The 27411-nt window shown below is 53.4% G+C and overlaps 1 protein-coding gene across 4 annotated transcripts in view; it reads right to left on the bottom strand.

Moving 5' to 3' along the window:
* The window catches only part of Myh14 (myosin heavy chain 14), a 73654-nt gene that overhangs the window by 12131 nt on the left and 34112 nt on the right, over nt 1-27411 (bottom strand). For all 4 annotated transcript variants that reach the window (XM_074058020.1, XM_074058021.1, XM_074058024.1 and 1 more), the window contains 22 exons: nt 25976-26094; nt 24899-25051; nt 24623-24796; nt 23576-23749; nt 22672-22786; nt 18632-18819; nt 17540-17661; nt 16672-16741; nt 16333-16493; nt 15530-15638; nt 14973-15104; nt 13680-13886; nt 12522-12659; nt 10064-10187; nt 9522-9693; nt 8076-8288; nt 7533-7677; nt 7059-7265; nt 6175-6279; nt 5927-6079; nt 4583-4831; nt 2111-2323 (listed from right to left, as the gene is read on the bottom strand). In XM_074058020.1, coding sequence (XP_073914121.1) covers nt 2111-2323; nt 4583-4831; nt 5927-6079; nt 6175-6279; nt 7059-7265; nt 7533-7677; nt 8076-8288; nt 9522-9693; nt 10064-10187; nt 12522-12659; nt 13680-13886; nt 14973-15104; nt 15530-15638; nt 16333-16493; nt 16672-16741; nt 17540-17661; nt 18632-18819; nt 22672-22786; nt 23576-23749; nt 24623-24796; nt 24899-25051; nt 25976-26094 — 3443 coding nt within the window. The remainder of the gene's footprint in view (nt 1-2110; nt 2324-4582; nt 4832-5926; nt 6080-6174; nt 6280-7058; nt 7266-7532; nt 7678-8075; nt 8289-9521; nt 9694-10063; nt 10188-12521; nt 12660-13679; nt 13887-14972; nt 15105-15529; nt 15639-16332; nt 16494-16671; nt 16742-17539; nt 17662-18631; nt 18820-22671; nt 22787-23575; nt 23750-24622; nt 24797-24898; nt 25052-25975; nt 26095-27411) is intronic.

Raw genomic sequence — 27411 nt, 5'->3', positions numbered from 1 at the left:
GCTTGTAATTCTGGATTATGAGCTCGTTTTGCTGGGGCTGCATCGATGTGAAAATGGTTGAAGTCACTGTGCCCCAGAGGTGCAGACGCCCTGCTTATCACCTACTCCTTATCTACCCTTTATCCACCCCTTCCTGTCTTTCAGGGAGGTGTAAATTAAAACCCCAAGCTCTCCATAATTCTTAGTGGTCCGTGGGAGTCTCCTCTTAACTGTCACCGCCTGGAGAAACCACAGTTGACCTCCAGAGATACCCTGTGGCCAGGCTCCCGGCACTGAGCCCCTGGCCTACTCAGCTCTCCTCACAGTGGACAGTGACCGTTTGCTTATGTGTCTTCCATGCTGAACTCGGTCTTCCACCAGACAGGGGACATCCACAGAGCAGCACTGCCCAAGTGACCCTCGCTAAGATTCTGGTCAGTCTTTTACTTTCAGCCCCTGGAAGGGGCTGCTGGTCCTTGCTTCTGTCTGTACCTGTCAGTTAATCATGGTTTTGTTTTCTTTTGTGACCCACTTTTTTTTTGGTGGCACTGGGGTTTGAACTCAGGGTTTTCACTTGGTAGGCAGATACTTTACTACTTGAGCCTCACTACCAGCCCTTTTTTTCTGTTGGTTACTTTTGAGCTGAGGGTCTTTCTCTATGCCCAGGGCCAGCCTGGACCATGATCCTATTTGGGCTTCCCACGTAGCACAAATTGGGTATCAGTCTCAACCCTTTGCCTGGTCTGGCCTCAAACCCGGATCCTCTCAATTCTGCCTCCTGAATGGCTAGGATTCTAGGCTGACAGCACCAATGCCTGGTCTCACTAACATCTTATCCCATAAAAGCTTTTGGAACCACTTGATGGTCTTTCCAAAGGGCAGACCTTACTGTTTGGAGAATAAACAGGGTTTCAGCTCCGGTACCCCCAGGGCTGGGGGGCGGGGGCACACGGGGGGCGGGGTTTCTCTGCAGACGCGGCTAACTGCGCGGTCAGCCCGACCTCAAGACACAGGAGAAAATGAAGCCCTACCCACCGCGAACCCACCGCGAACCCACCGCGAACCCAGGAGCGTATGACTGGGAGTGGAGGCAATGAGGCCATCGGGAAGGGTTTCCGCCCAGGGACTAAATAAACACAAGACACTGCCGGTGCCTCCCTCCATCAGCGTGGGCAGCCCGTGTCCCTGCACCCCGTTCTGCTCCACCAACGTATTTAGTAGATGGACGATGGAGGGCTGGGGTGGAGGGGGTAGTGGCCTGTCTTGACCTTTCAGAAGGCTGGGATAGGGGCTGTGTGAGGGAGCCTGGGCAGCCCCTACGGGCTAGGGAGGGACGTAACTTCAGGTAATAGAACTATCAGGCACAAATTACTCCAAAAAAATATGTTTTAGGATGATTCTGAATGAGACGCAGGTACTCAGTAAGAATGGATGGTGGACAGACGGATGGATGGGCTGGGATGGGTCCATGGATTTGCTTCCCTTCTGTGGAGGGAAAACAGAAGCCTGGTCCTAAGACAGTGCGCTCAGGGTGGAGGCGAGGGGGTCCTCACATTGTATGTGTGCATGTGTGTCCAGGATTCTCAGACTGCGTGTTGTGGCAAATTCTCTCCATGTTCTCTCTCTCTCCTCTCTCTCTCTCTCTCTCTCTCTCTCAGTCTGGGAGTAGTTTTCCATATGCACTGGACACATGCACGTGTTTAATGGAGATTTCTCCGACATTCCATGAATGCGAATGTGAGCACATAGTGCTTTTTTTTTTTCTGTTTTGTTTGCTTGTTTTGAGACAAGATCTCATTATGTAGCCCAGGCTGACCTGGAATTTGTGATCTTCCTGCCTCAGTCTCCCGAGTGCTGGGATTACAGGCATACGCAACTATGCCTGGCTCAAGCATGTGGCTTTGTGAGCCTCTCTCATGTTGTGTGTGTGCGTGTGTGTCTGGAGGAAGATTCTCCTCCCCTTCCTGGTCTCTCTGGACAAATATCTGTGTGGGGTGAGCACTGCTCCCCTCTGTGTTTGCGCACGAGCACACAGCCTTGGCAAGGTGCTCTTCCTGTTCTGTATGTGATAGCATGTCTCCCCGCATCCAGGTGCCCACATGATCAATCCTGGGGCACAGGCCCTGCTCACACTCTTGCCGACGTCATCCTTGCTGCTCAGCAGTGCCTCCAGCTCCGCCCGCAGGGCCCGGTTCTGGCGCTCCAGGTCCTCCCGAGCCTCCTGCTCCTCCTCCAGGGCCCGTGTCAGTGACAGGGCCCGAGCCTCACGCTCCCGGCCCTCGGCCTCCACCCGCTCGCGCTCCTCCACCACCCGCAGCACGGCCGTCTTCTCCTCCGCCAGGAGCTGCAGGGAGAGGAGGGGACACAGGTCAGCTGACACAGGGGTCCAGGGAGTGGGGAGGAAAGGAAGGGGGGAGGGGAGGGAAGGGGAGGGAAGGGAGACAGAGAAGAAAGAGAAGAGAGAGAGAGAGAAGGGAGACAGAAGAGAGAGACACAGACAGAAGAGAAAGAGAGAAAGAGAGAGGAGACAGAAAAGATAAGAGAGACCCACAGAGAGAAGAGAGACAATAGAGAAACAATAGAGAGAAGAGACACAGAGAAGAGAGGAGAAAGACAGAAGAGAGACACCAAGAGAGAGAAGAGAAAAGAGGGAGGGAGGGAGAGAGAGAGAGAGAGACAGAAAGGGAGAGACAGACAGACAGAAGAGGGAGGTGGCAGGATTGAAGTGTATCCCAGTCCCAATTCAGCTCAGCTCTAGGATGATGAGATGGATTGGTACTTTGCTCCATATGCAGAGGAAAGGGTGCTTCTTCCTTTTGGGTGTGAAGGTAGAAAAGTGCTTAGGTGTATTTTCAAAACAGACTCCACCTTTACTGTGTTCTTTGAGACACAGTAATTGGCCAGTGATCATTCTTATGAGACACACAAAGAAAGAAGAGAATATGGTGATGTTAAAGAGAAAAATCCATTCACAGACGCTGACCCTCAGGTGACATCCATGCAGAGCTCATCACACAAGGACTTGAGCTGTGACAAGAAGATTTAGAATGAGATGGAGATAATGGAGAGACGAGACAGGGTTACCTCAGGAGGAATTTGAGAGTAAAACAGAACCACGTGGAAGGGCTGGTGGAGTGGTTCAAGTGGTAGAGCACTTGCCTAGTGAACTATTTGCCCAGGCTGGCTTTGAGCCATGATCTTCCTGATAGCTGGGATTACAGGCGTGAGCCAGGGGAGGTGGCGGAAACTTTAGGAAGTGGGGCCTTGTCGTGTTCCCCAAAAGCTCATGTGTTGCAACAAGTGACTGGATCATGGGGTTCACTCATCGATTGGTTCATAACTTCATGGCCCATTGGGAGGTGGTTGGAAAATGAGCAGATGGAGGTGGTGGGTCCTTGGGGACTGCATCTTGTCCTCCTTTCTCTTTCTCTCTCTCTCTCTGTCTCTCTCTCTCCCTCCTCCTTCTCTCTGCATCCCAGACACTGTGAGGTGAAGGACTCTCCCGCACCACACACACGCCACCATGATGCTCTGTGTCACCAACATCCAGACCCTGGACTGAAACCTCTGAAACCGTGACCCAAAAAAATAAACACTTCATTCTTCTCTCAGGTGTCTTGTGACAGTCACAGTAAGGTGACTAGCACAGGCCTAGGGGAGGCCTTCCTGTCATGGGGCGTGGGGGCGGTGTCTGTCCTTGAAGGTGACTGGGAGACCCAGCCCCTTCTCCTTTCTCCTTTCCCAGCTGGCAGGTGAGCTGCTTTGCGCTGGCACGGGCACCCACCATGACGAGCCTCTGGGCCACAGGCCCAAAACAAGGAAGCCAACTGACCCCAGACTGGACTGAAACCTATGGAACCCAACTAATCCCTTCTCTTTATGTTATTTATTCACTTGCGGTGCTGGGGATGGAGCCCAGGGCCTCACAATGGGCAAGTGCTCTACTCCTTGAGCCTCGCCCCTGGCCCTTGGTTGATATTTTGTTTGCAAGACAGCATCCCATTAACTTCCCCCCCAAAGCTGGGCTAGAACTCAAGATCCTCCTGCCTCTGCTTCCCAAGTAGCTGAGATTACAGGCGTGTGCCATCACACCCGACTCCAACCTTTCCTCTTTATAAGCTGATTTACTGTGAGTATTTGCTATAGCACCAGAAAGCCACTGACCCATGACCATAACTCCCTGGAGTTCGTCCTCAGACTGGCCAAAAGCTTAGCATTGTTCCCATTTTCTAGATGGGTAAATCGAGGCTGAGAAAGGAAAAGTAACTTGCTGGAGGTACCCGGAGAGTCAGCAGGATAAAGGAGACATGCTGATTTCTTTACTCCTCATAGTGCCCTTGGTGGGGGGGTGGGAGAGAGGACACTGCTGTCCATCACCAAACCAGGACACTTCCAAAGTGACAGAGTGCTGCCAAGATCAATGGCAGAAACCAGGACAGAGAGGGTGGCCCAGTTTACAGAGGCTCAGGGGAGGCAGCGCTGGCTTCCTCCTGCTCTGCCACTTCACCACTGACCTGTGACGACTGTGCGCGCATGTAAGTGTGTGCATGAGAGAGAGAGAGAGAGAGAGAGAGAGCCCAGCTGGGGAAACCGAGGCACACACCTGGTCGAACTTCTTCTGCTTCTTCTCCAGCGAGCTCACGAGCTGCCTCTGTTGCTCCAGATCCACGGTGACATCGTCCAGCTCCTGTTGCAGCCGCCGGCGGCCCCGTTCCAGCCGCTCCACAGCCTCCGTCTTCTCAGCCAGGCGCTGGGCCAGTGCCTCAGCCTCCCGGGCTGCCCGGCGCCGAGCCTCCTCCCCGGCTTCCAGTGCGCCAGCCTCCTCCTCCTGACGGCGCCGCCACTCTGAGAGCTGGGGGGGGAGGGAGAAAGTGGGGTGAATGACCAAGGTGTGAGCTGGTGGCACCCCGTCTCCCAGGGGGAGACTGAGGCCTGAGGATGGGAGGCCTCGCTCCACCTGGCTCTCCTGCCTCAGAGTGGGATGCAGGTTGTGAGTACTGTGAGCTGGTCCAGGGGATACAGACTACTCCTTCCTGGAGCTAGAGATGAATCAGGCAGGTTTCTCTTTCTTGGGGAACATCCCCCCAGTCTGAAGGGGAAACTAAGCCAGGATGATGGAACCTAAGGTAGAAGAGGTATAGGAGCCATTTGAGTCTACAAGAGGGTTTCAGAATCTGTTCTGAATATTCAGGAGAGTTCCTTAGGGAGGAGCATTTGAGATGGGTTTTGAAGTATGCATAGGAGTCTGCTGGCTGAAGGATATTTGCCAGCATGAATGAAGGTATTTTTTAAGATCTACCATAAATTAGGCTCTAGGTTGGACTGTGCTGGGAACCCAGATCTAACTCTGACGGAGTTCCACTTTGTGCTTTTGGTTTGTTTATGAGACAGGGTCTCGTTATGTAGTCCAGGTTGGCCTTGAACTGGGATTACATGTGTGTGCTACAACACCTGGCTTTGAAGCTCCACTTTGAGGGGGTTCACAGTTGGGCTGGAGGTCTTATGGGCAGGACAGTCCCAGCCCAGGGGGCCCAGAGTTGGGATAGAAGAGAAAGAAGCAGTGTCCAGAAGAAAGCTACAACCATAGGGGAGGTCGGTACCACACTTGGAAGAATGAAAGGGTTTTACCAAGAGAACTGGGGAAATTGGGACAGGTGACCGACTGTGGACACAGATGCTGGGAGCTGTGGGAGGGGAGTGAGCAGGCAGAGTGCCCTAGGGGGTGAACAGGAAGCTGAGAGGTGAGGTTGGAGCCGGCTGTGTGGACAGGGGCAGGAGGCCTGGCTGGCACAGTGGGTGGTGGGGGGTGGTGTGGACAGATGATCGGGAGCAAGGGTGGCACCCAGGGGCCTGGCCTGAGTGGATGGGCGGTGGGCTGTCCCTGAGCAGGGGCTGCAGATGGAGAAGCATGGAGGCCTGGCCTCCCTGCGGGGTGCTGGCTGCCCACCTGGACCTGGGCGCTCTGCAACTCGCGTCCGGCCCGCTCCCTGGCGGCCGCCTCCTCCTCCAGCTGCTCCCGCAGCCCGGCAGCCTCGGCCTCCATGGCGCGCACACGGGACCCCAAGGCCAGCTTGGCCCGGGTCTCCTCCTGCAGCAGCTCCTGCGTGTGGGAGGGGCGGTGGTGGTCAGGTGCAGTTGGCAGGACAGTGGGGATAGCAGGGAACATCAGGGCAGAGCCAGGACAGGGCAGGTCACCTGGGCGTCGTGTAGCTGGGCCTCTGTGCTGCTCAGCTCCTTGCCCAGCCTGATGGCCTTGGACTCGGCCTCATTCAGTGCCGAGGACACGGTCTCCAGTTCAGCCTGTGGACAGAGGGGCAGGGGTGAGGCCCACCTGGCTGGAGCGACTCCCACCCAGCTGACCCCATCGACAGCACCTCGCGTCCCCCGCAGCCGCGCAGGGGACAGTGGCAGGGCACGGCGGCTCGGGGAGAAGTTAAACACTGAGTCCTCAGGAGACCCAGCAACTCCGCTCCTCTGAGGGAACTCAAGATGTGAAACCCGTGTGGGCCTGGAAAACCCGGACCAGGTATCTGCCAACAGGTGACACAGACCAGCAAAGTGTGACAGAGCCAGGCCATGTTATCCAGCAATAAAAAAGAACCAAGTGCCAGGCCTGGTGTGCATATCTGTAATCCCAGCCTCTCGGAGGCAGAGGTAGGAAGATCTCGAGTTTGAGGCCAGCCCAGGCAAAGTTAGCAAGATTCTGACTCAGACTGAAAGCTGGGTGGGCACTGTGACTGACGCCTGTAATCCTAGCTACTTGGGAGGCAGAGATCAGGAGGACTGCAGTGCAAAGCCAGCCCGGGAAATTGTTTCTGAGACCCTATCTTGAAAAAACCCTTCACAACAAAGGGATGGTGGAGTGGCTCAAATGGTAGAGTCCCTGCCCAGCAAGAGTGAGGTCCTGAATTCAAAAAAACCAAAACCAAAACGAATGTTTGGTCTATGGGAACTGATCACTAATATTAGCTCCATAATTCTAAGAGTGACCACAGAGGCCCAGAGAGGGTTGGCATCTCACCCAAGGTCACACAGCAGAAACCCCCTCTGCTCACACGCATGCCCATCACCCTACTCACCTGGGCTCGCTGCAGCTTGTCAGCGGCCTCCACTCGAGCCCGTTCCCCATCGCCAGCCCGGCTCTGCACCTCCTGCAGCTGAGACTCCAGGCGGCGCCTCTTCTGCTCCCCCTCTTGCCTCGTGGTCTGCAGGCTACTCAGCTCTGCTCGCAGCTCAGACACCTCAGCCTCCAGAGCCGAGCGAGTTTTCTCCCAGGCACCTTTGCCCTGGTGGGGCAGGGAGGTGAGTGAGGAAAGGTGCCGAGGCATCCCCGTCACAGGCCAGGCCCACCCCTGCCGCAGGGCCTTTACACTGGCTGATCCCTGGGCCACCCCAATCTTCCTCAGGTGTCCCTTTCCTGAGAAGCCCTCCTCCACCTCCTCCACCGAGGCACTCTGAAGATGCATGGGGGGCCTGAGCCAAAGAGAACCATCCAGAGGTTCCCCCTTCCTGCCACAGCCCCCCCATCTAATCCATCCCCACACCAAACCCACCCGCCGGGCCTGCTCCAGCTGCTCCGACAGCTCCCCGAGCGCCTGGCCGTGCCGCTGCCTCAGCTCCTGGACTGCCACCTCGTGAACCCGCGTCTCCTCCTCCAGAGCTTTCTTTAGCTCGATCACCTCTTGCTCCCTCTTGGAACTGTTGTTGGGAGAGAGAAAACAGGAGCAGAACTTCAGACAAAGGGAGGGTGGGACTTTGACTCCTTTGTCCTGAAGATGGAGACCTCAGTCTATACTTCACAAAGGATGAGGGTGGTGAGGCTGGAAGGGAGTGGCTTTAAAGACGAACTCCTACTCATCTTCCACAGCCCTATTCAAAAAGCCCCCTCCTTGGGGAAGCCTTCCTGGGTCCTTTCCCATAGACTTGGCTCAGGGTCTTTTTGTTTATTACCCACAGTGCCCTGTGCCGCTCCGTTGTTCTGGACTGAGTTTGTCTTTGCTCCAATTTGTCTCCTCCAAGACTGGGGGCCCTCTTAGAGTAATGCCTGGGTTTGGTTCCCCTCTGTCCCCAGTGTGACCCAGGCTGTGTTCGTTTACCGCAGCTCCTGCTGGGCGTTGGTGGAGTCCAATGTGTCCTCCAGTTCCCCGCGCAGGGCCTCCAGCTCCTCGCCCAGGTCCCGGCGCTGCTTCTCGGCCTTGGCCCTGGCCGCGCGCTCGGTCTCCAGGTCCTCCTGCGCCTCCGCCAAGCCGGCCTGTGCCTCCCGGAGGGATTTGAGCAGCTGGGCTCGGGCCCCGCCCTCCTCCTCTGCCCTGCGGTGGGAGGACGACAAGGACCACAGATTGGCACCAAGGCAGGCAGGGATGAAGGGAGACTTCTGGGGCTGGAGAGGCTGGATGGGGGTTTTGGAGATGCCCAATCCAAGATTCAAATCCCAGATCAGGTCGGGTGTAGTGGGGCATGCCTGTAATCCCAGCACTCTGGAGGCTGAGACAGGAGAATCTCGAGTTTGGGGCCAGTTTGGGTACATAGTGAGATTTTTGCCTCATGTGCAAGGCCCTGAGTTCAAAACCCAGCTCTCCCCCCCCCACAAAAAAAAAGAGAGAGGAGAAAAAAAAAGGTACCAAGGCCATATGTGGTAGCTGCTGGGGACTGAGCAGAAGGAGACTGTAGACAGCTGCTTAGCGGGTGCAGGGTTTCCTTCAGGGGTGATGAGAAAGTTCTGAAATGTGCTACAGGTGCCACTTATACCACACCGAGAAAGGACTAAAGTCACACAATTATGTACTTTCAAGTGGTTATTGTCACCAGGCATGGTGGGGCACACCTGTAATCCCAGCACTTGGGAGGCAGAGGCAGGAGGATCGTGAGTTTGAGGCCAGCCTGGACTATATAGAGAAAAACTATCTCAAAAAGTCAAAAGTAATTAAGTAGATAAATAATTTTAAGGTCTTACTATCTCGTGAATTTCACCTCAGTTAAAAAAAAAAAAAGGGAAAATATAGCAAGAGTAATAATGAGGCAGGCGTGGCAGTGTCCGCCTATAATCCCAGCGACTGGGGAGGGGAAGGCGGAGGGTCACCGTCTGAGCCTGGCCAGCAGGAGACGCTAAAACCAGAGGTGCTGAGGCGTGTGGCTCAGTGGTAGAGCTCCTGCCTCGCAAATGTGAGGCCCTGAATTCAAACCCCAGTAACACAAAAAAAAAGCGACTAAAAGTAGTAACAAGCACCTTCTTATACTATTCCTATTAGATTTTATAAATGTCATTTTACAGATGAAGAAACTGAGGCTAGAGGGGCGACGTCATGAGAGTGACGTAGCCAGAAAGGGGCGGAGCCAGGATTAAGAAATCCATGTCAAGGGTGTGATTAAACACGCGGCGCGCAGGCGCACACAAGCGTACGCGCGCTCGTACGCATGACGCCCGCGCATGCGCACTCGGCTGGGCGCGAGGCTGAGTTTGCCGCACTCCTCCTGACCCAGGTGGCTCGGGACTGGCGATGGCATTTGACAGAAGGGACGGGCTCCGCGCGGTGCCACCCGACCTGGCCAGCGCCGCCTGCAGTTCCTCTTCCTTGCGGCCCAGCTGCACCCGCAGCTCCTCGGCGCGCTGCTGCTGCTCCAGCATCTGCTCCTGCAGCTCCGAGCTCTCCCCGTCCAGCCGCCGCTTCAACTTCTCCAGCTCCTGGCGCCCCTTCTCCTCCTTGCGCAGGCGGTCTGCGGGGACAAGGGGGCCAGGGCCGCGGGCTACAGGCCGGCCACTCGCCCGGCGCGGAGCCCCGCCATCGTCCCCAAACCTCCTCCTCCTGCTCCTCCCGGACCCCATCTCAGGGCGCTGTCCCATATCCGGGCCAGACGCTCTCCCGGGGTCTCTGTGCTGCTCCTCGCCGCCAGGGACAGCCCTGCCCCCTCCCTCTGACTGTCCCTGCCCTGTCCTCTCTCTGACTGCCTCTGCCCCATGCCCACAGCTCTTCCTCCTCTGACTCCAACTCTCATCCCATTCCGCAAACAGCACCCCAAGGGTGGCAGTACACGAGCTTGCCGGGACTTCGGGGCATGGACCCCCACAGCCCTGAGCGGTGCTCACCTTCCATGTCCGCAATGGTGGCCTCGTATTTGAGCCGGAGTTTATTGAGGCTCTTGACCTTCTCCTCCTCCTCAGCGGCCTGCGAGGAGAACTCGGCCAGACGCTCCTCCAGCAGCCGCCGCTCCTGCAGGTCAGGGGGTCACTCAGGACATGCGGCCTCTAGTGGCTTTCCTGAGCATCCTCGCTCTTCCTGCACCTCCTGCCCCTTCCCTACCCTCCCACCCCGTGGTCCACCTGTTAACTGCAGGCCAAGGGCTCCGCTTCTCTGAAAAACACCTGTGTCCATTAAGTCGCCAACCCATGAGGGACACAGGCTGGTCACGGTCACTACTGTTGTAAACAATGCTGCAGAGGACATGGCTACCCATCTTCCTCGCTCCTGTCAAGTCATGACCCTGGCACCCTTCCCTGCCTGGCTCACAGAGGCTGTCGTAGTGACAGTGAATTACATTCACATTAGCGTTTAAGAAATGCCCAGAGCAGAACTTTTCACGTCGTGAGTGGGTGGCACTGCCATGGGGCTAAGCCATCCACCCTGCAGACTCTGGGGGAGAAAGGCCTCCGTGAGCTGCTGAGACTCAAGGTGCTGCTTGTTACGCAGCATCAGCGCGGTAACTAATGTATGTGGTGAGGGCAGAGAGTCCCTCGAGAGCCCTGGCTCAGTTGTGCTGTGAGGACATCTGAACCTGCCTTGAGTCTCAACAGTGTCCTCAGCCCTCTGTGCCTGGGAGTTCCACACCATCGGATTCTACCAGTGGCAGTTCACAAATATTTGGAAAAAAAATTGGGTCTGCACTGAACACATACCCCCTTTGTGTCTTTGTCACAAGTCTCTAAATAATACCACACACCAGCAATTTACACCGAATTTACATTGTATTAGGTGTCACAGGTCATCTAGAGTGACAAGGTACACAGGAGGCTTGAGTATGTTTTCTGCAAACACTGTGACATTTTATATATAAGGTATCCAAGGGGATCCTGGAACCCCACAGACACCAAGGAGTGATTTCTGCAGGTTACAGTCAGGAGAGATTACAGTCAGGAGAGACTATCTGATAGAACTTTCTGGAATGCAGTAGCCACGTTGGACCATTCAACACTCGACACACAGCTAATGAAACTGAGGACTTGCCCCTTGAATGCCACTCCATTTTAATTAGCTTAACTTCTCATTTTGGTAGGACTGGGGACTGAACTTGGGTCATCGCGCTTGCTAGGCAAGTGCTCTACTATTTGAGCCACGTCCCCATATAGTCCTTTTTGTTTTGTTTTGTTTGGTGGGACTGAAGTTTGAACTCAGGGCTTTGCACTTGCAAAGCAGATGCTCTACCCCTTGAACAATGCCTCCAGTCCATTTTTGCTCTGGTTATTTGGAGATGAGATCTCATGAACTATTTCCTCAGGCTGGCCTTGAACCTTGATCCTCCCAATCTCAGCCTCCCAAGTAGCTGGGATTATAGGCATGAACCCCCAGCCCCTAGCATTATATAGTTCAAATTGTCTCTATGATGACTTGGAATACGTACTTTGTTGATAATTGTTATACTTCCTTGCTCAGGGAATAAAGACAAAAAGAAAAGCCCTGTACATCTTCAGTACAGATGCAGCTTTTTAAAAACGCTTCTCACCTGTGGTTGGCTGAACTGTGAGTGCAGACCCCACAAATACAGTGCTGACTATGTAAAAGTACACTGCTGCCCTGTCCCTGACTCATGGGGGTCGCCAACTTGTATGTGTTTGCGACCTCTTAAGCATTATGTGTGGTGTGGGTTCTCATGTCCGTGATGGCTAATGATGGCTCATCTATCTTCACACTTTGGTTTTCTGTCTGCTCCTCTGTGGACAGTCTGTTTACTTGCAGCTGTTGACCTACTGTTTGCTTTGTGCTCCTTATCTCTCTCTCTCTCTCTCTCTCTCTCTCTCTCTCTCTCTCTCTCTCTCCCTTTCTTTTGGTGGTACAGGGATTTGGGCTCAGGGCCTTGAGCTTGCTAGGCAAGCACTCTACTGCTTGAGCCAGATGTCTCCTGTTTTTCTCTGAGGCTGACCTCAGACCTCAGTCTGCCTCCTGTGTAGATGGGGTTACAGGGCTGCACCACCACACCTAGCATATTGGTTATGATGGGGTCTCAATAATTTTTTGCCTGGGTTGGCTTTGAATCTTTATCCTCCTGATCTCTGCCTCCCAAGTAGCTTACAGTCATGAGCCACCAGGCCTGGCTGTACATTGTTTTTGAGGCAGGACATCAAGCCAACTTTGCCCTGCCTGACTTCAAACTCAGAGCCTCCGGCTTCTGCCTCCCAAGTAGCTGGGATTTCAGGCATGAGCCACTACACCCACCACTTGTTCATTTCCAGGAGTTCCTTCCACCCTGTGGATACTGGTTCTTCATCCAGGAGGCGTGGCATGGCCTTGAGGACATGCCCACCAATGTCCCTTCCTGTTCTCAGTCCCCACCTTGCTTAGCTTGGTGTTCTGGTCCTCCAAGATGAGCAGGTCCTCTTCAAACTTCTTCATCTTCGCCTCCGTGGTCACCTTCTCCAGCTGCAGCTTCTGTCGTGCCCCCTCCTCAGCCTCCAAGTGGCTCTCCAGCTCCTGCAGGGAGGGAGGAGGGAAGAAGGCCCCAGGGGCTGTGGGTGCAGAGTGATAGGGAGGATGGAGAGCAGCACCCCACAGACCCCCTACCCTGGGCAAAGCTGGCAGGCTCAAACTCTTCCTGGTCTTTCTCTTTCAGCTATCAGCTCAACAAGCACTTATTGAGTGCCTAATGTGTACTAGGTACTAAGGATAGATAAAATCCATGTTCTTACAGAAACTGCTTCTTTGTATGTGGGGGTGTTGGGTGCCGATTATATACAATAAATATAATATACAGATGTTACTGATCACTGACAGCCCCCCAGGCGCAGTGGAAAGTATGGTGCAGTACCCAACAGCAGGTAAGGTGCTCCCACCTCTTGCCCTTCCTCACAGTGCTGGCTTATGCCTGAGAGGGAGGCACCATTGCTTCCCTGCCAGTCAGGAAATTATTATAATAATCCTGAAACCAGGGGTCACTGAGAGCCCCTACTTGTTCCTTTGGGTTTTTTTTCTCTTTTTTCCTGGTAGTGGGGATCAAATCCAGGCCCTCCCACTTGCTTGACAAGTGCTCTGCCACTTGAGCCACACCCTTGTTCTTTTGTTTGCATTTTATTTCTGAGATAGAGTCTTGCTAACTTTGCCCACATTGGCCTCAAACTCTCAATGCTCGTGCCTCAATCTCTTGAGTAGCTGGGATTACAGGTGTGCCCCACCACGCCCAGTTTACATGCTGAATTTTGAAGGAGAACCATGGGGGAGGGCAAATGCAAATGCAGCAGCGCAGGGGTAGATGGACCCCAGAGATGGAGACAAGCAGAGTATGGAGCACATCACTTGAACACCTGAATCCAGCCATACCTGAAGCTTACCCATTCTAGAGTCACCCATTATTTGAATATATCTATGTAGATAGATAGATAGATAGACAGATCTGCTTTTTACTTCAGTCACTCAGAGTTGAGTTTTCTGTAAATTCACGGCACAAAGAAACATTTGTAAAGGCAAAGGTGGGTGGGGTGGACAGAGGGGCCAAACCTGTATGTGCTGCTGCAGTCTCTTCTTCTCGGATTGCAGCTGGCGACTGCACTCCTCCTCCTCGCCCACGCGGGCCTCCAGCTCTGACAGCGCTAGCTCCAGCTCCTGCTTACGCGCTGCCAGCCGGGTACGCGTCTCCTCCGTCTCTGCGCACAGCTCGGCCTCTGTGCGCAACAGCTCGGCCAGGTGGGCGCGCTCCTCCTCCAGCTGCGGAGAGGTGGGAGGTATGGGTCAGTTGGTGGCCGCCTAGGGTGGCCAGCCATGGAGCACCGTGTCTCCCCTGTCTCTTAACTTACTTTACCCCGAGGCCTTGGGGACAGGAGGAAGGGTGGGAGACACAGCCCCATACTGGCTCTTGCCCACATCCCCCTCTGGATCAGACCCCTGATGTCTTCCAGTCCTCACTCCTCACAGCCCATCAGTGGTCAATTCTGTCCCTCCTGTCCCCAGCTCTGCCCAGGCTTCTTCTCCCTGCCCCCATATCCCTGGCTGGCTTAAGTCCTGTCCTCTCCCACCTGGACTCTCTCTCCAGCCTCGTTCCCAGCCTCCAGTCTCTCCAGTTTCAGTCCACCTCCAGGTAACTCCAGGGGTCTTCCTCCCACCTCCCATTTCATTTAACAGTCTAGCTAGAAATCTATCCCAAATAATTCAGAAAAGTCAACAGAAAAATACTCAAGAAAGGCTTTGCTCCATTACTGTCACCATTGTTTTATTTTTTGAGACAGGTTCTCATACGCAGCCCAGATTGTCCTCAAACTAACGATCCGCCTGCCTCTGCTTCCAGAGTGCTGGGATTTTGACCTGGGCCACCTGATCCAGCACTCCAGCATTATTTTAAGATAGCCAAATACTGGAAAGAATTGAAAGTCCACCACCTGCAGATGGCAGCCCTATCCCAGCTGGGTCCTGTTCTGTCCCTAAATCCCACAGGACAGCTGCCTGCGCATCCTGGATCTGCAGCCGAACGAGGCCCATCGCCATGGTTTCAGGCCCAGGGCTTGACTCAGCAAGAAGCCCCGCCCCGAAGTCCCCGAGATCCCCCGAAGTCCCGCCCCATTAGAGTCCCCGCCCACAGCCCCGCCCCACACCCTGCCTCTCACCCAGGCTCGGGGCCCCCCACCCTGAAACCCCACCCCTCTTACCCCGGCCCCGCCCCACAGTCCTGGCCAGTTCTGCCCTGAAGTCCCGCCCCTTCCCAGGCCCCGCCCACAGCCCCGCCCCACACCCTGCCTCTCGCCCAGTCTCGGCCCCGCCCTGAAGCCCCGCACCTCCTACCCCGGCCTCGCCCCTGACCTGTGCCACGCGGCTCTGGAGCTCCCCCACTTCGCGGGCGCTCTGTTGCTGCAGCTCCTGGGCTTTCTGCAGCTCCTGGGCCCGCGCCTGCAGCACCTCGTCCTGCCGTGTCACCTGCAGCAGGGGCTTCACCTAGGGGAAAGTTGGGGCGGTGGCTTTCTGTGTCCTTGTAGGGTAATAAATCGGCAGCGTGAGTGAGTCCATCCAGTAAACCTGGGGGTGATTTGGGAATCTCCGACACGGCCCTGGATCCAGCTGCATCTGAAGCTGTCCTGGATTTTTTTTTAAAACTAGGTTTATATACGTAGCCTAGGCTGGCCTTAAACTCTCGGTCCTTTTGTCTCAGTCTCCCAAGTGCTGGGATTACAGGAGTGTGTCACCACACCTGCCTGTCTTGTATCTTTTATCCCTGTTGGCTTGAGTCAGACTTTTGTCATTTGCCACCTAAAGAATCCGGGTAACAGAGATTGGGCTCATTGGCCTCTTTTAGAGATACAGAAAACTGAGGCTCCAGCAGAGGAAGTCACCTGTCCTCTGTCTGCCTCCCTGTCCCCTACCTTGATGAAGAGGCGCCACCACTGCCAGTGCCGCAGCTTGAGGTAAGCGGCACAGTTCCGCTGCATCACCCTCAGCGCGCTCTGCTGCTGCTGGCGCCGCTGGAAGGCCCTGGGGGGGACGTGGAGGGCCGTTAGTAAGGGTCCCCTCCCAGCCCTGTCCCCTGGCAAAGCGCCAGCTCCTTCCACTTCTCCCTGTCAGCTTCCTCTCCAACCCCTTTGGGTACCGGGCCTCACGCATGCGTGCTCCCACCTGAGTCACACACCCCAGCCTTTTCCGTTTCATTTAGTTTTTGGAACAGGGTCTTACTGACTTTCCCTGGATTGGCATGGAACTGTTGATCCTCTTGCCTTTGCCTCCTGAGTAGCTGGGATTACAGCCAGGCATAGCGAAGTCTCTTTTAAGTAGGATCGTCCTACAACCTTCCTGCATCCTGCCAGGCTCCCATGTCACTGGGTCTTTTGCACAAGTTGTCTCTCCTACCTGGGTCACCTTCTCTTTTGTCTGCCTAGCGGCCAGGTGTGACCTGGCTGCAGGAAGGACTCCTCACTGCACCTCTATGCCCCCGACAAACAAACCCAGACCCAGGCAAACCTGGATGATTGGTCACCCTAGAGTCAAGTCCAGTTCCTCTGTCTCCACATCCCTCAGCACAGGGCCTGGCCCACAGCGACCCTCAGGAACCATAGAACCAAGGAGCCTAGGCATCTCTGTGTGGTTCTCAGTCTTTCCACCATCTTGGAGGCCCTTTGGCCATCCCCACTCAGCCTCAGCCCATAGGACCAGGAGACAGCGTGGCCCCCACCTGCGAGCCAGGTATCCCCGGGCAGCTGCCTGGAAGGATACGATGATGTCTGTGACCTTCAGGTCCCGTTCCTCTTCCAACTGGGCCAGGACCCCTGCCCGGAAGAAGATCTTGCTCTGCCCCACGCGGTAGAGGTTGGGGTCCAGTTCCAGGGCCTGGATCTGTGTTTGGAGAAGGGGGGCGGAGAACAGTCAAGAGGAACAGTGAGGAAATAATGAATTGGGGATGGGAGGGTCAGAGGAGTGGGGCACAGGGATGAAGAGAAAGATGAGGAGGGAGGTCCCCTCCTCCCTCCCTTACCATTCACCCCCAGCACATGTGCACACCCCAGACCCTCACCATCTTCTCACACGCCTGCTTCCCGTCCATGAAGCCTTTGGGAATGGCATTGGGTGTGAGGATTTCGTACCTGCAGAGGGTGGGAGGGCGGGAGAGCAGTCAGGTGGAGCGAGGTGAGTGTGAGACACACAGATGCCCAAGACTTGTCAGGAACACCATAGTGTAAAATAGCCCACTGCTCATTTTTTGGGGGGGGGTGGTACTGGGATTTGAACTCAGGGCCTCATGCTTGCCAGGCAGGCACTCTACCACTTGAGTCATGCCCACAGTCCTGCTTTTTTTTTTTTTTTAATATTGATTACACATTAAAACACTTTGTGTGCACTGGGTTAAATAAGATTGCTTGTTAAAATTTTCACCTGTTTCTCTTTATCATTTATATATTTATTTATGAAACAGGGTCTCACTATGTAGCCCAGGCTGGCTTCAAACTCATAATCTTCTTGTCTCTGCCTTTTGTATGCTGGGATTACAGGAATGCACCTCCACACCGGTTCTACTTTTTCTTTTTCTTTTGGCAGTACTGGGGTTTGAACTCAGGGCCTTGCGCTTGCTGGGCAGGTATTCTACCACTTGAGTCATTCCACCAGTCCATCTACTTCACTTTTAAAGTGCAGACTGCAACGTTTGAAAGTGAGTTCAGGTTCTTGTTTTAGGGACCGCTGCCTTAAACAGCAGCCACAATGTCCCCAAGGCCCCCTGGGTGCTTCCTCCTGGGAGTGCATTGGGCTTGGGGGTCCAGTTCTTCCACATCCCAGCAGAGGAAACTGAGGCTCAACAAAGCCAGTACTGTGCCCCAGGTCCCCCAGCTCAGAGGCAGCAGTGAGGGGACTCGAACCAGTGGCTCTTCCCGCAGCCCCTTGCTCACCGCTGCCGGAACTCCTGGAACAGGATGCGGTTGGGGAAGCCCTGGCGGCAGATGCGGATTCCCTCCAGGACGCCATTGCAGCGCAGCTGGTCCAGAACCAGCCTTGGCTCCAGCTTCCCGGCCTGCAGAGATGCGGGGGAAGGGGGAGGGTGGTCAGCGTCGGCCACAAGGGGGCGATACGCGCCGGCCAAACCAGCTCAAAACCGTCCTAATCCTGCCAAACTGGTAGGGTTCCACCTGTAATCTACTGAGCTCTGGGGAGAGAGGTAGCTACAAGTCGGGAAGGGGAGAGAGACAGACACCCAAGTCGCAAATAAAAATGTCAGCGCTCAAGGAGAAATAATACGTGGGAAGGAAAAAGGGGACGTGCACGCTGAATTTGCACACAGGATGGTGGACAAAAGACCTTACTGGAAAGTCATGTGAACGAAGCCTGCTAATCAGTATTTGGGCTGCTAATTTGAATCGTCTTTGGTCAAAAGCAATACATCAATGTCAAAAAAAACAACAACTAGAGTTGAAAACTCCAAATAGTATGCGCTGTCATTTTAAGTAACACCCCAAAAGAGAAAACCTTGCAATTAATGTCTGACTAGTCATAGATTGTATGCCCCACTCCACGCCCAGGGATGCTGTGTTGGGGAATGTCTTAGGCCACACCTAGGCAACAGCTTCAGCCTTTTCCTACTCCAGCCTACCCCAGGGCCTTTGTACAAGCTACTCTCTGCTTGGAAGACCACTTACTTTTTGGAGCTCAGTTGTTGGGAGTCTTCCTTGACTTCTCTGACCAGATCAAATTCTATGTGACACTTACTGCTCCTATAAATTCACCTGGATGTTTATTTCAGGTAGCTGGGCTCGCTACTCTGCTCTCTTTCTGACAGTGTGCCCCCAAGTCCTGTACCTGGCCCATGGCAGGTGCTCAACAAATTGAAGTCACATGAATGGATGCATTTTCCCAATATGGCCTAGAGCCTGGGGATGGAAGTAACTTGCTCAGAGTGGCAGAAGCAGACCAGGGGACCTGAGATCAGATGTAGGTACAGCCCCTGTCCAAGGCTGGACCTGCCTACCCAGAACAGGGCCACTCACCCTCTTCTCATGATTGGGGACGATGCAGCGGACAAAGCTGGGGTTGGTGTTGCTCAGCGTGGCCATGAGACGGCTCAGTGATTCCTTGTAGAGCTGTCCCACTGTCCTGAACATCCCTCGGCGGGGGCGGCCACCAGGGGGGACGTCCCCAAGGCTGCTCACCTGCTCCAGCCCCACAATGCCCTCCACTGTGGGGGGAGGAAAGAGGCACACAGAGAGAGCAGGGTCAGGGGTCAGCTTTAGGGAACTGGGCTGGCCCAGGTCAAGGTCAAGCGCATGGAACCCAGGGCCTTGCTCACATGCTCTGTAAGTACTCTGTCACTTCAAGCCACAACCCCAGCCTTTTATGTTTGTATTTTTGTTTCTGAAACAGGGTCTCCAATAACTTTGTCCAGGCTGGCCTTGAACTTGCGATCCTCATATCTCTACCCTATCCCATCTCACAGAGGAGAAAACCGAGGTCCAGAGGGGAGTGATGAGGGAAGCAGCCACAAGGAACCCAGTGCAACTGCACATTGGGAACTGGAACGGGGCCCTGATGGGAAGTGCAAAATGTGTGGAGCTCAATAAAAAAATTGGACTGGAGTTTGAACTCAGGACTTCACACTTACAAAGCAGGTGCTCTACTGCTTGAGTCACTCCTCCAGTCCATTTTGCTCTGGTTATTTTGGAGGTGGGGGTCTCGAGAACTATTTGCCCAGGCTGGCCTCAAACCTCGATCCTCCTGATCTGAGCCTCCCAAGTAGCTGGGATTACAGGTAGGAGCCACCAATGCTAGGTTGGAAAGGCCTGATTTTAAGTAACTCTTTCTCTGTTGCCACCTGGCGGGTGCCCACACCTCCTTCTGTACCTGTCTAGAAAGTCAGGTACAGGGCTTTCTCAAGAGCCCACAGCTGGGCAGAATCTGATGTCCTGCAAAACTGAGCCTGCCTGAGGGTCACCAGCAGTTGCCTGGATAACCCAGCCCAGTGTGTGGTCAAATACACTCTTTACTTCCCCAAGTTCAAATCACTCCCCCACCTCCATACCTCAGTTATTTCAAAATGATAATTATCCTTTATTAAGTTCTTAGGGCATAAGGAAGAGCTAAGGTTCTGGGTTTGAATTTGTGTGACCTCAAGCAAGTTCCTTGCTCTCTCGGATTCCTTTCCTCATTTGCATAAGGGGCAACAGTACTAACATACACCTTGCGGGGGTTTTTTTTTTTTTTTTTTTTTAGGATTCTGGGTGTCAGTTCTAAGAGGGCTTCATGTGAAGTAGAATTTTTTTTTTTTTTGGCAGTACCAGAGTTTGAACTCTAGGCGCTCTACTTCTTGAGCCACGCCTCCAGCCCTTTTGGCTCTATTTTTCACCTAGGATCTGGCATTTTGTTGGGGTGGAGCTGTAGCACAATATTCCTACTTATGCCTCCCTTGTAGCTGGGGTGATGGGTGATTTGAGATGGGGTTTTACTAATTCCCCTCCACATTGGCCTTGAACCGTGATCCTCCCGATCTCTGCCTTCTGAGTAGCTGGGATTACAGGTGTGAGCCATGGCACCCAGCCCTCACTTTTTTTTTCCTGGTACTATGATTTGAATCCAGGGCCTGGTGCACATTTCCAGCAAGAGGTCTCCCACTTAATGCCCCCAGCTTGTTTGTACTTTCATAGGAGGTTTAATTAGAAGACGGACCTCTGCTGATAGATTCTGCAAATGCAGAGTCTGGCAAGGAGAGAGAGGAATGGGAGGGACCCCGCACAGACAGGAGTGGGGACAGATGCTCACATGCAGGCTCCCCGCCCAGGGTCCCCCCACCCCATCCAGCAGGCCTCACCGGTGGGTACACAGAGACACCCGCCCCCTGGTGGAGAAGTGGAAGAACTGCGCCTCCCTGCAGGTCCTGGGGGCGATGGCGGGAAGGAACCCAGGATAGAGAATTGTTGGAGGCCCCCATGTTCTGGGGAGGGAGGGCAAATGAGGGGTGGGGGAGATGGCAGGAGAGATGCATGAAGAGAGGAGGGAGAGAAGGCGGCAGGAAGAAAAAGAGGAAAGGATCATTAAATCAGTAACAGAGCAAAGCAGGAGGGAACCCAAATATTGCTGTGAACTTTTCAAGTCCTGTTCACCTTTGTATCTACTCACTGATGGTGGCTAAAAGGATGAATTCCTCTGTGCAAGAGGAAAAAAAATCCCTTCCCTAGACATTGAGTTGGTCTCTGTTTCAGTAAGTATCCCTTTTTGCCTGGCTGCCAGGAAGCTCAAGAACTAAGTTGATGCTTCCAGTGCATTTGTTAGTTCTGTCTCTCAGAGGAGAGCTTATCTCATTTGCCTTTTCCCCTGGGCTGCTAGGATGTTGGGTGCCCAACTCAGGGATTAAGATTGCTGTAGTAGAGATGGTCCCAACTCCCTGCCCTTCCCTGCTTTCCTACCCCTTTGTCTGTATCTTGCAGCATTTTGAACTGGGCTGTCTTTGCAAGTGGCTTTCTTTAGGAGAATTGTGCAGGAAGTGACACTGTGCCAGTTCCAACCTGGATTCAGGAGACTTTGCAATTTCCACTTTTGTGGAGAGCTAGGCAGACACAGTAGGGCAAACGAGGGTCCCCTGGGTGAATTGTGTACCAATGCATGGGACACACATTTTAAAGAAGGTGTAGATTCTCATAGCAGAATCTGGTTTTGTTACTTATCAATCCTCTGACATAAATGATGTGAGACACAAAAAAAAAATAAGTTTCTCCTTCTGACATCAGCTTATGAGCTCAAGATATTCCAAGCCCCTTTGCTCAATGAGTTCATTATGGAAAGGACTCATTTTGCTTATTTAGTTTTCTTGCTTAAATCACATAAGCAGGTCTTTCTACAGGTATGCTTTTCTGCTTGGTAAACATTAAAGCAATCTGACAAATGCCAGAAACCTGGAATCAGGAAAAAAAAAAAACAAACAAGATGCTGGTTCTGCTGGTTTATAAAACCATTTCACAGCTCTCCCCTTGGAATGGGGGCAGGAGACAAGGCTTGGAGGAGGTCAGGGTCCTGCCATGGGGGCACCTGGCTTTTCAGCCTACACTTCCAAGCAGCTGATAACAAATCTTTCCCTGTTGCAGCCCTGTGTCCCTGTCCTCCTCCCTGGGGCCTTGAAGAGGTTTTGTGTGGGAGCAAAGTCTCAGAGTTATCAAACCTGAAAAACAACACCACTCTGAGCTCTCTTGTTATTAATTCTTCTTCAGTAGAATTTCTTAAATATTTTAGAGAATATATGCTTATAAGTATGCCTAAAACGTATCTACAAATAATTAGTTTTCCCTTCCATTAAGAGTATATATGGGGGCGGGGGGAAAGGGGGAGAAATGACCCAAACATTGTATGCATAAATGAATAAAAGAAAAAAAAAGAGTATATATAGTTGGTTCTCCATATTTTTAGGTTTTGTAGCTCTGATTCAACCTGATTAAAATATTTAGAAAAAAATTTGCATCTGTGCGGAACAAATAGCAGACTCTGAGCTTGCCATCCTTTAGATAATATAGTGTAACAACTCTTTACATAGCATTTACATTGGATTGGGTACTGTGAGGTATCTAGAGATAATTTAAAGGCTATGGCAGGAGGTGCCTAGGTTATATGCAAATACTATGCATTTTATATCAGGGACTTGGAATCAAAGCAGGTCCTGGAACCAATCCCTGTGGATACTGAGGGATGGCTGTATGTATTTATTTTTCTGTTCTGATTGCATAGGCTAGTATTGCTAAAAACCAGTGATTAACAGCAGGTCAACAATGGGCATCCTTGTCTTGTTTCTGAGTAAGGCAGGTGTTTTATTCTTGCATATGATGCTGGCTTAAGACATCAACCCATCAACCCATCCATCTACCCACCATGCATGGAAATACTGATCTGTTCTGGGCCTGGGAAGATGGCTCAAGGTCAGACCTTGGTCTCTGTTGCAGGTGTTCACACCATGAGGAGGGGTTGGGAGAAGAGGTGCTCAGGCCTTGGGGCGACGGGTGGGAGGGGTGGGGGAGAGAGGGGGAACAGGCCTCAGAAAGCGGGTCCTCACCATCTTTCCAGATCTCAGCTGTCAGCCTGTCTGCGCTCTGGTGAAGCAAGGCTGCCACGTTGTCATTCAGTGGGTCCATGTTCTTCATCAGCCACTCGTTGGCCTTGTAGTCGACCTGAGTGGAGTGGGTGAAGGAGGGCGTGATTTGGGAGCTCCCCTATTCTCCCCAAAGCAGAGCCACTCACCCTGGGGTTCAGTACGAACTGGAGCGTCGACGCCACCTTGTGTCCAAACTAGGAACTGCACATCACCTGCGTCTATTCGCCCTTGACCCTGCTCTATGACCTTGTCCACCACCTTCTTCCTGTTCATTCTGCTCCAGCCCCACTGGCCTCCTCACACAAGCCCATTCCCGCCAAAGGGGTGTCACCGTGGGCGTCCCTACTCTCTTGGACTCTGATGGTGGATTTTCACATGCTGCCTCCTGCTGAGCAATTAAGGGACCCCTCTTGACATTGCAAATCTCTGCACATGGCCTCCAAGCAGACAGGGCTCCCCAACACACACCTGGGACTGACTCATAATCCATCGTGGGGCTGGGCACACAGGAGGACTTAGAAAATCTTGGGGGAATGACCAGAGTGCTAGATACAGAGCATACTACCTACTGGGCAGACAAAAGGCCTGTGTTTTGCTTGCACATGTTTGCTGAATGAGTGAAAAAAATTGCATATTTCCCCTTCTGACGAACTCCTACCCATCCCTCAAAACCCCTCCTGGAGGCAAATATCCCCTTCTGGAGGAAGTTTTTGCTGACTTGGTCAGAGTCCTTGCTCCTTCTTGGGCTGTAACTAGCTTCTACTCTGTGTGACTGGATATCAGGGGTCCCTGCTTTCCAAGTAGCCACGTGGAGAACCCTTCCTCGCCCCTCCACCCACGTGCCCCACAGCTGACCAGCCCTGACCTTGCCAGCATAGTGTAGGACACTGAAGTCCGCCTGATCCCGGAGTTGCCTTGGGCGCTGGAACTTGGGATGTCCACCCTGCTCCTGGGCCACCTTCTCCACGAAGGACTTGTCTGTGGCCTTGGGGAACCAGCACTCCTCATCCAGCAGGGCCAGGAGTCCAGGAGGGTTGGCCTGACCATCAACAGGAAGGGGAGAGTAAGTCAGATCCCCAAATTTAAGACACTTATATTGCTGCTAATTTTGGGCTCTTAGAAGTAACACTTAGGCCAGGTGCCACAGGCTCACGCCTGTAATCCTAGCTACTCAGGAGGATCGCGGTTCGAAGCCACTCAGGCTCTGCAAGGCCCTAGCTTGAAAAAAAAATCACAAAAAAGGACTAGTGGAGTGACTCAAGGTGTAGACCCTGAGTTCAAACCCCAGTACGAAAAAAAAAAAGTAACACTTGGGCATAGAGTCAAAAGTGAGCACAAGTTACAGCTGCAGCCATTCATTATTGGGAGGCTCCAGGTCCGGATCACCGGTTGGTCTTAGGGATGGGGAAGCAGATCGGACACTTCCCCTCTGCACGGCAGAGGGCGCGAGTCGACTCTCGAGGGAACCAGAGCAGCCGGCATGCGGGAAGAAGGCGCCCCGGAGCCAGAGGGAGGCGGTGCATTGGTGGGGGGCCCGGAAAGGGCGCTCATGGGCAGGGTGTGGGACAAGACGGAGGTGCATGGGCGGTAGGGCGCGGAGCTGGGTCCCATTGATGGAAGCAGGCGAGGCAAAGCGGTCTGACACCGTAGCCAGTGGGCGGGGCAGAGAGGACCATTGACAGAGGGCGTGGCAGAGCGGAGAGGAGGGGCTTCAGCGCCAGTGGGCGGGGCAGGGTAGGAGGAGGGGCTTCGGCGCCAGTGGGCGGGGTGGGGCAGGAAAGAGGCCATTGGCAGGGGCGGGGCAGGAGGAGGGGCTTCGGCGCCAGTGGGCGGGGTGGGGCAGGAAAGAGGCCATTGGCAGGGGCGGGGCAGGAGGAGGGGCTTCGGCACCAGTGGGCGGGGCGGGGCTCACCGGGCGCTCAATGAGGTCGATGCAGGGCTGCAGGTCAAGGCCGAAGTCCAGGAAGGTCCAGGGGATGCCCTCGCGCTGGTACTCCTCCTGCTCCAGCACGAACATGGTGTGGTTGAAGAGCTGCTGCAGCTTCTCGTTGGTGTAGTTGATGCACAACTGCTCGAAGGAGTTCAGCTGTGGGGACATGGACGTGAGCGGGGGGGCGCCGGGCCCCGGGCGGGACGGAGACCCCAGGGAGGCGTGGGATCTGGAACCCCGCCGCGCGCGAGGGCGGACCTGGAAGATCTCGAAGCCCGCGATGTCCAGGATGCCCAGGAAGGAGGCGCCCTGGCGGGGACTGCGGTCTAGGGCGCGGTTGAGGCGCAGGACCAGCCAGCGGAAGAGGCGCTCGTAGGTGGCCTTGGCCAGGGCCTCCAGCGCGAAGTCGGCCTGCGGGGGCGGGCGACACGGTGAGGGCCGGACTCAGCTCTCCAGTCTAGTTCTAAATTTGAGACCCCCACAACATGGGTTCAAATCCCAGCTCTGCCACTCAGAGGTTGTGTGACCTCAGGCCCAATAATAAACTTCTCTGTGCCTGAGCTTCTTCCTCTCTAAAACTGGGGACCGACGAGAGTACTCCAGGTGAGAGGGTGACTCTCAAGCCCCTCCACTGTGCCCAGCCTAGAGTCGCCAGAGATCTCTGCCCAAAAGCTAGATTCTGACAATCTGCCTGTCTCATGCTCACCCCTTTCCATCACCACTGTGGGCCTGAGCCACCAACTCCTGCCTGACCTTTGGCTGTGGCCTCCTACAGTCTCCCCATCTCTACCTGTGTTGGAGAATCAATTCTCTTTGCAGCCACCATGGGGATCTTAATAAGGGCCAAGTGAAATCAAGCTGCTCCCTGGCCTCCCTGTGCACTCTGGACAAAATTCACCTCCCTGCTGTAACCTCTAAGACCTCGCATGATCTGTGCCCTGCTGACCTCTCTGACCCTGGCTTCACCTGCCCTCTCCCTTGCTCTGTAGGCTCACTGACCTCCTGGATGGTCCCAATCCACCAAGCTTTCTCCACCCCAGGGCCTTTAAACCTGCTCTTCCCTCCACCTTGAAATATCTAGGTTTCACTTCAAAAGGATGTTTTCTGACCTGTTTTATAGAAAACATCACTTTTAAGTGTTCTATTTATTTACCTTCCTTAAGCCTCACCTTAAGCCCCACCAGGGCCTGGTCTTTGTTTTGGTTACTGCTTTTATTCCTGACTCCTGGACCAGAGCAAGGTGACAGATCAGAGCCCCAGTAGATCTGCTCAGTGACTGTCAGGACCCTGTGCATGGTTCTTGCTGAAACTGTGTGTCTCTTCCATCCCGCATACCTGTTCCTTGCTCTGGGCTTTTTGCACAAAATCTCGGCCGACTTTGATGCGGGGTGTGAGCAGAGCACGGGAGAAATCGGTCACCCCCACTCCCAGGAGGCAGCAGAGTTTCTGTGCAGCTGAAGGGGAAATGCAGAAAGACTTGGTCAGCGCTGGTGGGGATGGGGACTCTGCCCATGGTGAAGAGCAGAGATGGACCCAGCCTTTCCCAAGACAAGCACTGTCAGTTCTAAAAGTAGGTCCGTTCTCTGGCCCAATAATTCTCTTTGTAGAGAGAGATAATCACCAGCTAAAACAATCCCAAAGAGATCAAAGACTAAATCTCAAGGATGTTCAACACAGTGTTGTTTATAACCCAGAAAACTAGGAAGCAACCTAGGTGCTCAGCGATCGGGGATTGTAAAGCAGCAGGGAATGAAACCCTTCGGTAAAAGCAGGAACATAACAGATTTCTAAAGAAACCCTTTTTTACTTTTTGATCATTTTTGCCAAGAAAATGGGGGAAATGATGGTAGGAAATATTTCATGAAATATTTTTCTTTCTTTTTTCTTTTTTAGTTTTCTTGCAATGCTGGGGATGGAACCCCAGACCTTGCACAGGCCAGGCAAGCCCTCTACCACTGAGCTACATCCCCGGCCCCATGTTAAAATTTTAGTTTTTAATTCTGAATTTATCTAAAATACATTTAAAAATGTTATGCACCAAACCAAGCGTGGTGACTCACACCTGTAATCCTAGCTACTCAGGCGGCAGAGATTAGGAAGATCTAGGTTTGAAGTCAGCCCAGGCAAAAAGTTCACAAGACCCCATCTTAACTAATGGCTGGACACAGTTGTGCACACCTGTCTTCCCAGCTACACAGGAAAGCACAAATAAGAGGACTGCAGCCCAGGTGAGGCAGGGCATAAAGTGAAACCCTAACTCAAAAATAATCAGGGCGAAATAGTTTCTGCTGGGTATTGAAGGGGGGAGCGGGAGGGGGTGGAGTGGGTGGTAAGGGAGGGGGTGGGGGCAGGGGGGAGAAATAAACCAAGCCTTGTATGCACATATGAATAATAAAAGAAAAATGAAAAAAAAAAAAAAGAAAAAAAAATAATAATAATCAGGGCGAAAAAGGCAGGTTCAAGTGATAGAGCACCCACCTCATAAGCACAATGCCCTGAGTTCAAATCCCAGTACTACCAAATGAAAACAAAACTGTTCTGCTCTCCACGTCTTGTTTTCTTATGGGGAATGTTGTAGAAAGATGCATGAGCATAACAATGTTAGGCAGATAGATGTTTGTGCAGGAGAAAGGTGAGGCTGTGTGGGAGGGGTGTTCTTCCCACTCTGAATTAAACCCATAATCAGGAAGTGATCTCAAGCTCCATAATTTTCATGATTTGGGAACAGCTACTACAAATACTCAGCTCAAGCGAGAGCAAATACCCAGGAA

The sequence above is a fragment of the Castor canadensis genome, chromosome 16, assembly GCF_047511655.1.
Source record: "Castor canadensis chromosome 16, mCasCan1.hap1v2, whole genome shotgun sequence".
In the NCBI taxonomy this organism is placed as follows: Eukaryota; Metazoa; Chordata; class Mammalia; order Rodentia; family Castoridae; genus Castor; species Castor canadensis.
Note: the sequence above shows the minus strand (reverse complement) of the source record. Positions and strands in the feature narration are given on the sequence as shown.